Here is a 10913-nt window from a genome sequence, read left to right as displayed (position 1 = left end):
GACTCTTAGTACTTATAGTGAGCTATTCCTCATCACAAACACTACAACTTTTACTCCCAGAAGTTTGATTTGGATCTTCATATGCCTCCCTCATTTTTACAAACAAGCTAAGGCATTTGCTGCAATTACACTGTTAAATGCCATAGCCTGCCAATTTGTCAGAAATAGGTTGGTTTCTTGGGATTAATTTTGTTCGTAGTGATAAGTCCTACTTTCTTCCTTCTTTGGAAATCTTTGATCTTTTATTAGATGCCAAAATGTATATTTTACGTTTGAAGGTGTGAGATACTGTGGCTTTCTTATTATTAAATTAATCGATTTGTTTTGCAAATCGATTATGTGCTTATGTGACTAAGAAACAAAATCTGAGAAATTCTTAGCAGACATTGCTCCTTGTAAGTTTTAGCAAAGACATATTTTAATCATAGATATGGTCACAATTTAAAAACCCATAAAGAGATTGGGAGGTAGAAGTGTGTATAATTTTAATACAAAGAAATAGCATAAGAAGTCTAGTTCTTATACACATTTCAAGTATAAGAAGAATTATGTGAAGTGTCAGAAATCAGGCACAAAGACAAAAATGTATAATTCTAAACATAGACTCCCTAATTCTAAACATAGACAAGATCAAAGTCCTGAGAAAAGAATAGTTTAAAGATAAAAACTTTTTGAAAAATACATAGTGACAATGAATATGTGTTCAATACCATGGGATTATAGATAATAAAAAAGTGATAGAGTTCAGAAAATGACTTCCAGTGTTCTGCTTTGGTTTTTGCTTCTTTTAAAGTAAATGTACTTGGGGAAGAGCAAGTGCAGAAAAAAAAATCTTTCTCTCAGCTTTTCCTGGTATCTAAGCACAGATTCTCCAAATGAAACACGAGAACCCCTCCCTAAGTGTCCCCGTAGCCACCACATGACCTTGTCTCTGGGAGTCCCACCAGCCAGGTATGATTTACCGTAACACAGAAGAAGACACATGAAGCTCGGACCATGCCTAGACAGACGATATCAGTACTTCTTCTAATGACATTTTACGATTTTCTCTCAAACAATTTATTCATCCACAACTTACTTCCAACACTTTACACCTCAGCCCATGTAGAGGGAACAGATGTTTCTAGATATGATTATCTGTTTAGATATTCATTTCGCTCTCATTTAATGTTCTCTGGCCTGAAATTAGCTTGCTTTTTGACCCTTAATCTGCGAATTAATTTCATAGACTCAAAGTGGAAAGTAAACAAATATACCCTCCCATGTAACCATTAAACGAAGGTACTTTATTATTATGTATTTCGTTACAATCCTGAAAGCGTAAAAAAAGAGAGAAAGCTATCTTCAAAATGACAAAGTGAATAAATGCAGATATTAATAGCTGAATCTTCCATGGTGCTACCTAAATAAAATGAACCCAAGTAATTAAGGTATGTTACTAACTATTAGAAGTGGGGTTTGTCAGAAAACATCCTGTGAGGGATTCATGGCGTGGCTGTAATTTTCTTCTGCTACATAACACAGATCTTGGTAACCCACAGCTCCTTGCACGTCCTGTATTGCAATTCTTTAGAAAATGTTCCTATTGGTAACTTTGAATTCAAGTCACAAATTCAGCTGCTAATCCATAATAATCATAGATCAAACTTTTGAAGCACTAAGCAAAAAGCCAAAATATACCTTCTTCCTTTATTTTCTCAGATCTGGCAAGAAAGCTGACTATGACACGAATCTCCAAACGAATGCTGACTCTGCTTGATTGCCCAATCTATAACATGTGCTGTGGCATGAGGGCTTCCTGAAGTCAGCTCCCCAGTTCCCACCCACTGAACCAGGATAGCTACACATTAAAGGGAATGTGGCACTTTTATGTCTAAACTCATCAAGTAATATATCTTGAAATCCAGCATGGTATTTGCCAAGAAAGATGCAGGTCTTTTGCCTCTAGAGACCCGGGTAATTGTACCAAAATCACCCAAGAGCTCCTATCTCACCTTTGACATAATAGGAAACACCTCTACTCAATGGCAGTACCGGTTCCTTCCTAAGTAAAACATAGCTCAGTTACTTCCTAGACAGATAATATCTCAGTATGAAGCCTCCTTTCTGTGGCTGTGATCCTTGTAGGATCTTAATGGATACTTTCTATAATTCTCCCCTATGAAGAAGTTAGCAACAGGGTCTCACCATCTCAGAAAGGAAATTCTCCTGCATGCCCAAATCTTGGCTGGTCCCCAGTGACCAAGAGCCATCAACAAAGGAAGCTATTTCCCATGGTTGAGTCAGGCCAAGACAGGAGCACTTTCTATTGAGACTTAGATGTTTGGAGTGGGGAACATAATATTTTATACATCTTATGTTCAGTTCCATAATAAAGTATGATCTACCAGCAATGTTAGTTTTCTGAACAGTATTCAAATTTCATTGAAGAATCATTGGATTAAATATATCCCCTTTATTCCTTTTCAATTGATTTATAATTTTTGACTAGCAAATTTTCTTTCTTGAAATGTAAACCACATCTTGAAACGTTGACAAGACAAATATCTGACTTAATATTACATATCTTTAAACTATATCATTCCCCCACTCAGACATATGCACTAAGCTCAACTGATCTTATAACACAAAAGACAGTGGCTACATTTTTTAGCTCAGAGAAGACCAAAGAAACTCATACTTTTTTTTTTATGAAGATCAAGAGAACTAGGTTTGAATCTTAGTGTTGATATAATTAAATATGAAATGTTGTGAAATTTCATGAGCTATAATTTCCTATCTATAAAGTGACATATAAAAATCTTCATCTGCCATTCAATACTCCTCTATTGAGAATTCTCTGTTTAGCTCTGTACTCCATTTTTTAATTGGATTACTTGATTTGTTGTGGTTTAACTTCTTGAGTTCTTTATATATACTGGAAATTAGTCCTCTGTCAGATATAGGGTTGATGAATATCCTTTCCCAGTCTGTTCTGATGACAGAACTGGGAAATTTTGTTCTGATGACAATGTCTTTTGCTTTACAGAAACTTATCAGTTTCATGAGGTCCCATTTATTTTATTTTTTTTTTACTTTTTTTTAATTTAATTTTATTTTTTTCTTATCAGTTACATTTTATTAACTCTGTATCCCAGCCGTGTCCCGATCCCTCATTCCCTCCCAGTCCCTCCCTCCCTCCCTCATCTCCACCGTGCCCCTTGCCAAGTCCACTGATAGGGGGGACCTCCTCCCCATTCATCTGATCCTGTTTTATCAGGTATCTTCAGGACTGGCTGCAAAGCTCTCCTCTGTGGCCTAACAGGACTGCTCCTCCCTTGGGGGGTGGGGAGGCCAAAGAGCCAGTCATTGAGTTCCTGTTAGAAATAGTCCTTGTTCCCCTCACTATGGGAAACCAATTGGTTACTGAGTTACCACAGGCTACATCTGAGCAGAGGTTCTAGGTTACATTCATACATGGTCCTTGGTTGCATGTCAGTCTCAGAAAAGACCCTGTGCCCAGATATGTTTGGTCCTTGTGGAACTCCTATCCTTTCCTCATCATACTAACTCCCCTTCTTTCTTATGATATTGATTGTTGCTCTTAGAGCCTGTGCTGTTGGTGTTCTGTTCAGGAAGTTGTCTCATGTGCCAATGAGGTCAAGGCTCTTCTCCACTTTTTCTTCTAAGTGGTTTAGTGTGCCTGGTTTTATATTGAGATTTTTGATCCACTTGGACTTTAGTTTTGTCCAGGGTGATGAGGATAGATTTATTTGCATTTTTCTACATGTAGATATCCAATTAGACCAGCACTGTTTGTTGAAGATGCTGTCTTTTTTCCATTGAATGTTTTTGGCATCTTTGTCAAAGATCAGGTGTTCATAAGTGTGTGGGTTTATTTATGGGTCTTCTGTTCGGGTCCATTGATCCACCATTCTGTTTCTATTCCAGTACGATGCAGTTTTTATCACTTTTGCTCTATAGTACAGCTTAAGATCAGGGATGGAGATACCTCCTGAAGATCTTTTACTGAAGAGAATTGGTTTAGCAATTCTGTGTTTCTTCTTGTTCCATATGAAGGTGAGAATTTTTCTTTCAAGGTCTGTAAAGAATTGTGTTGGTAATTTGATGGGAATTGCATTGAATCTGTAAATTGCTTTTGGTAAGATGGCCATCCTTACCATATTAATCCTGCCAAGCCATGAGCATGGGAGATCTTTCCATCTTCTCATATCTTCTAATTCTTTCTTCAGAGACTGGAAAATTTTTTCATACAAGTCTTTGACTTGCTTGGTTAAGTTCACACCAAGGTACTTTATATCCTTTGTGGCTACTGTGAAGGGTATTGTTTCCCTGATTTCTTTCTCGGCCCTTTTGTCTTTTGTATACAAGAGGCTACTGATATTTTGAGTTAATTTTACATCCAGCCACTTTGCTGAAGGTGTTAATCAGCTGTAGGAGTTCCCTAGTAGAATTTTTGGGGTCACTCAGGTATACTATCAAACATCTGCAAATAGTGGTACTTTGACTTCTTCCTTTCCAATTTTTATCCCCTTGATCTACTTTAACTGTCTTATTGCTCTAGCAAGGACTTCAAGAACAATACTGAAGAGATATGGAGAGAGTGGGCAGCTTTGTCTTCTCCCTGGTTTCAATGGGATTGATTTAAGTTTCTCTCCATTGAGTTTGATGTTGGCTATAGGCTTGCTCTATATTGCCTTTACTATGTTCAGGTATGTGCCTTGTATCCCTGATCTCTCCAAGACTTTAAACATGAATGGATATTGGATTGTGTCAAATTCCTTTTCAGCATCTAAGGAGATTATTATGTGGTTTTTCTCCTTCAGTTTGTTTATGTGGTAGATCACCTTGATGGATTTCCGTATATTGAACCACCCCTGCATGCCTGGGATGAAGCCTACTTGGTCATAGTGGATGATATCTTTGATGTGTTCTTGGATTCGGTTATATCGAATGGCAGAGAAAAACTTAAAGAAATGTTCAATGTCCTTAGTCATAAGGAAAATGCAAATCAAAACGACCCTGAGATTTCACCTTACACCCATCAGAAAGGCCAAGATCAAAAACTTAAGTTACAACATTTGCTGGAGAGGTTGTGGAGAAAGGGGAACCCTCCTCCATTGCTGGTGGGAATGTAAACTGTACAATTGCTCTGGAAATCAATCTGACGCTTCCTCAGACAACTAGGAATAGTGCTTCCTCAAAATCCAGCTATACCACTCATAGGCATATATCCAAAAGAGGCTCAAATACACAATAGGGATATTTGCTCAACCATGTTTGTAGCAGCTTAATTTGTAATAGCTAGAAGCTGGAAACAGCCCAGATGCCCCTCAGTGGAGGAATGGATACAGAAATTGTTGTACATCTACACAACGGAATATTACTCAGCAATAAAAAAACAAGGAAATCATGAAATTTGCAGGTAAATGTTGGGATCTGGAAAATATTATCCTGAGTGAGTTATCCCAGAAGCAGAACGACACACAGGGTATATACTCACTCATATAGACATATAATATAGGATAATCCTACTAAAATCAGTACACCTAAAGAAACTAATCAAGAGGGAGGACTCTTGCTAAAAAGCTCAATTCCTATACAGAAAGGCAAAGAGGATGGACATCAGAAGAAGGAGAAAACAGGGAACAAGTCAGGAGCCTAACAGAGAGGACCTCTGAAAGGCTCTGCCCTGCAAACTATCAAAGCAGATGGTGAGACTTATGGCCAACCTTTGGGCAGCGTACAGGGAATTTTATGAAAGAAATGGGAAACAGTAAGATCTGGAGAGGACAGGAACTCCACAAGGAGAGCAACATAACCAAAAAAATCTGTGCACAGGGGTCTTTCCTGAGACTGATACTCCAACCAAGGACCATGCATGGAGATAACCTAAGACCCCTGCACAGATGTAGCTCATGGCAGTTCAGGGGCCAAATGGGTTCCATAGTAATAGGAACAGGGACTGTCTCTGACATGAACTGATTGGCCTGCTCTTTAATAGCCTCCCTCTGAAGGGGGAGCAGCATTACCAGGCCATAGAAGAAGACAACGCAGCCACTCCTGATGAGACCTAATTGATTAGGATCAGAAGGAAGGAAAAGAAGACCTCCCCTATCAGTGGAGTTGGGGAGAGGCATTTGTGCAGAGGGGGGAGGAAGGGAGGGATTGGGACAGGAGAAGGGAGGGTACCATAGGGGGGATACAAAGTGAATAACGTATAATTAGTAAAGAATTAAAAAATAAAAATTTAAAAAAAAATCTTCATCTTTAAATGAATACAGTAATGCCTTAATGGACACCTTGTCCAATAACGTGAGGCTTAGGCAGGCATAGTGGAATATATCTTTAATCCTAGCACTCAGAGAGGTAGAGGCAGGAGGATCACTGTGAGTTCAAGGCCAGCCTGGTCTACACAGAGAGTCTAGGACAGCCAAGTCTCCACAGAGAAAGCCTGCCTTGAAAAGATATACATATAAACAAACAAACAAAACACATGAGGTTTATGCCTCTGCCCAAACTAAGAAAACAGTGTTTCTTAACCCTGGCTAAAAGCTGGACAGTCCTACCAGAGATCTGAGATTATCTGGAAAGCCAGAAGGCCACCCCTGTTTTAAGAACACTCTATGCAAGCTCATCTTATGTCATAAGGTAGAACAGGAAGATTAAGGTACAGAAAGCCAGTAACCATGAAAGGCTGTGGTGAGCTGGCACAGAAGTACACAGCAGAGTCCTCCAGCTCCAAGGCACTCATGTTCATCTCAGAGTGATAGTCACTGAACTGCTGGACTGAGAAACGGTTGGGTATGGTTCCTTTTTCCCCCTCCGATGTTTCATAATGCTGAATGAGGAACTTCATTTCCCGCCCCGGAGTCTGTTGGTACCAGAACACATTATTGTGTCCAGAGATGGGAATACATTTCAGAATAGACCCTTCTCCCTTTTCTTTGATTACGTGTCTTGGAGTCTGGACAACCCCAGAATTTGCTGGACCTGGAAGGAAGGTGACAGGAGTGAGCATCTAGAGAAATAGTGAGTCAGTGCAGCAGCAGTAAAAGATCTCCGGAGCAGCCTCACCTGAACTCAGGACTTACTTGTTCCCAGGAGAAAGACAGCAACCTAACAAAGCAGGGCAGAGCCCCAGGCAGAGTCAGGGAGGGAAGTGCCACACATCCTTCTCCTCAGGATGCTGGTCTCTTTGGTGAGAGAGCAGCAGTCAGCTCCTCCTTTCACCTCACTGCTATGATGTCAGGTTCTGAGGTCAGTGATCTTGTTGACTCCCATAGGCTCTCTGAACCCTTGGGCACACTCTGCTGTCTCATCCTTCCACCTTTAGGCTCAGCCTGCTTTGTGGATCAGGAGATGGCGGTGCTGCATGAATAGATCTGGGTGTGGGGAAGTCATGCTTTCTCCTGAGGCAGTTGCTTCCTTCTCTCTACCTAGCTCCAGAGGCCTTTGATTGTTAAATCTACAGTCCAAGTCTACAGTTCATGCTTTCGCTGGTGATGCACAGTGTGTATATAAAGACGACTGACCAGCCCTGTTCTGCCCTGTGCCTCCTGACTTAGCACTGTTTATGTTTTCATGGCTAATACTCTCCTGGCTAAAACCAAGAAACCAAGGAATGCCTGCATCACCATTTATTTTTTTTTTGCATCTTTATTTGCATTTTTATTATACATACTGTGTTTTATATTAATTTTCATTTTTATTATTTTTCACAATTTAGTTATTATAAATGCCAGTTGAAGCCCATTCCCTCAAATACTCCCATCTCCCCCTCCCTCCCTCTTCTCCCTATCCACCTCCCCTTCCTACTAAAGAGATGTCAGCAGCTGACCAGGTAGATCAGCTGTGCCCCCTAGTGATCAGGGGGCTGTGCTGCTCTGGGCTGTACCTCTAGAATGTTGTAAATGCTAGAAGCTCTCATAATCAGAGATTACGAGTGAGACAGAAAACATTGTAGTTGTTTCTCAGTTCTAGTTTACCCACCTAAATTTCAAATATCATGCGTGCCAGCAAGAGAGGCATAGAGGGAACTCATTTTATAAAAAGAAAACAATAAATTTAAAGTCGTATAACAATGATGCAGGAGAACATACACTAGATGCCAGATGCCTTTGAAAAGTGGACCACCTGGGCAAAACACTCTTTAGTCCAGGAAATTTTTTATTACACTCGGACTGTAGATGCAATCAATAGAGAAATCTTCTAGCACTTGGAAAAATAAACTTGTTTAAGGAAGAGAAAGCTGAGATAGGTAAAATGTTGAAAATATTCTGTAAGCACCTACCTAGTCTTTGAAGAAGTTTATACATTAAAATTTTACATGATTCTCAGATTGCAGTTTTTAATATTTGAAGTTATCTTTGGTGCATCTATACCTTACCTATCTTTATGACTATCACCTTCAAACTCATTAATCCTTCCTTCTGGAGCATCCAATCCACTATTATATAGAGTCAAGGTATTTTCAACACAAATACTATAATTTTACTTGTGGGAGTTGGATTTGGATCTTTAACGTCTCCTCATTGCTACAAACTGTTTAAGGCAAGTGCTGCCACTACACTGTTTAATGTCAGCCAATTTATACATAAAAAAGGTTTGTTTCTAGTAATTGATTTTTCTTGTAATGACAAGTCTTATTTTCTTTCTTATTTGAAAAGCTGTAATTTTTTATTAGATTCCGAACTACATAGTTTATGTTTAGAGGTTTTAGATACCATGATTTTCTCATTAACATATTCATATTCTTATACTGAAACGGGCTTAAGTCATTTAGAAATAACAATCAGAGGAATTCCTAGAAGAGAGTTGTTGTTTTTTGTAAGCATTGGCAAAGATAGATATATAACTTGGAGGGCTGAAGAAATGGCCCAGCCATGAAACACCAAGTTCACAGTGAAAAACATACAATAGATAACTTAGAGATGGACACATCATAAAAATCCATAAAAAAGATGGGAAGGTGCTTTTTTTAATACAATGAAAAATTGAAATCAATTAAGCTCTTGTAAACATCAAAATTTTAACAATATGCATTCTAAGTAAAAATTAATATACAAAAAAATATTATGAGTCTAAATATAAACTTGCTAAAATGGGCAAAAGATCAGGGTCCTGCTAGAGAGAAAGCTACGGCTTAATGGGTTTACTGTTGGAAACTTTTTGGGAAATAGTCATGATGGTTAAACAACAAAATGAATATGTGTAAAATACCACCAAGTTATAAAAATAGTGATGTAGTTCAGTAAACGTAAGCTAACATTTTAATTTTAATTCTGCTTCTTTTGAACTAAAGGCGCAAAAGCAAGTGTTGGGAAAATATTATTTCCAGAGAAAAATAAGAATCTTCCCCTGAAATGCAAATCAAAACAACCCTGAGATTTCACCTCACACCCATCAGAATGGAGCTCAAGTGACAACACATGCTGGAGAGGTTGTGGAGAAAGGGGAACCCTCCTCCACTGCTGGTGGGAATGTAAACTGGTACAACCACTCTGGAAATCAATCTGGTGCATTCTCAGACAATTAGGAATGGTGCTACCTCAAGATTCACAAATACCACTCGTAGGCATATATCCAAAAGATGCTCAAGTACACAATAAGGACATTTCTCAACCATGTTCATAGCAGCTTTATTCATAAGAGCCAGAATCTGGAAACAACCCAGATGTCCCTCAGTTGAGGAATGGATACAGAAATTGTTGTATACAATTTACACAATAGAATACTACTCAACAATTAAAAACAAGGAAATTAGAAATTAGCATGCAAATGGTGGGAACTAGAACAGATCATCCGAGTGAGGTATCCCAGAAGCACAAAGACATACATGGTATATACTCATAAGTGGATATTAGAAATATTATATAGGGTAATCATACTCAAATCTGTGCACCTAAAGAAGCTAAGCAATGCAGGACCATAGGTAAGATGAGCAATCCTCACTCAGAAAGGCAAATGGGATGAACATCAGAAGAGTGAGAAAACAGGGAACAGAACAGGAACCTACCACAGAGGGCCTCTGAAAGACTACCCTGCAGGGTATCAAAGTAGAGGCTGAGAATCATAGCCAAACTTTGCAGAATGAAGGGAATCTTATGAAAGAATGGAGAGATAGAAAGACCTGGATGGGACAGGAGCTCCACAAGGAGAGCAAAAAACACAAACAAAAAATATCTGGCACAAGGGTCTTTTCTGAGACTGATACTCCAACCAAGGACCATTCATGGAGATAACCTAGAACCCCTGCACAGATGTAATCCATGGCAGCTCAGTGTCCAAGTGGGTTTCCTAGTAATGGGAACAGGGACTGTCTCTGACATGAGTTCATTGACCTGCTCTTTGATCACCACCCCTGAGGAGGGGTGCAGCCTTACCAGGTCACAGAGAAAGACGAACTCAGCTAGTCATGAAGAGACTTGATAGACTAGGATCAGCTGGAACAAGAGGAGGGCCCCTATCAGTTGACTGGGGGAGAGGCATGGCAAGAAAAAAGGGACTGAGAGTGGGATTGGGAGGGGACAAAAGAGGGGGCTACAGAGGGATACAAAGTGAATAAATTGTAATTAATAGAAAACAAATTAATCTTAAAAAGTTAAAAAACAAACAAACAAACAAAAACTTCTCCTGGTATATAAATCACATATACTCCATGAGAAACATGATAGCCCCTCCTGGGAGTTCCACCAACCAGGAGGAATTAAATTGTACCACAGGAGAAGTGTGCACAGTATGGATAGCCATACTATCCCGAAAGAGATTTCTCCAAGCCTATCGTCCACCTCCTAAGATCATATTCAGCTTTCTCCTAAATAATTTATTCTTCCCCAGTTTGCCTGTATTACCCTGAACTCAGCCTATGATAGGGAGTAGAAATTTCCTCATACCAGTAGGTATTTAGATAT

The 10913-nt window shown here is 39.2% G+C and overlaps 1 gene segment (V, D, J or C); it reads right to left on the bottom strand.

Annotated features, from left to right (window-relative positions):
* Nucleotides 1-6634: 6634 nt before the first annotated feature.
* On the bottom strand, nt 6635-7173 carry LOC129675155 (T cell receptor beta variable 13-like). The segment is given in 2 exon segments: nt 6635-6993; nt 7095-7173. Coding segments are annotated over 2 exon segments (438 nt in total).
* Nucleotides 7174-10913: the final 3740 nt, after the last annotated feature.

The sequence above is a fragment of the Psammomys obesus genome, unplaced genomic scaffold (genome assembly GCF_907164565.1).
Source record: "Psammomys obesus unplaced genomic scaffold, mPsaObe1.curated_primary_1811, whole genome shotgun sequence".
Taxonomy (NCBI): domain Eukaryota; kingdom Metazoa; phylum Chordata; class Mammalia; order Rodentia; family Muridae; genus Psammomys; species Psammomys obesus.
Note: the sequence above shows the minus strand (reverse complement) of the source record. Positions and strands in the feature narration are given on the sequence as shown.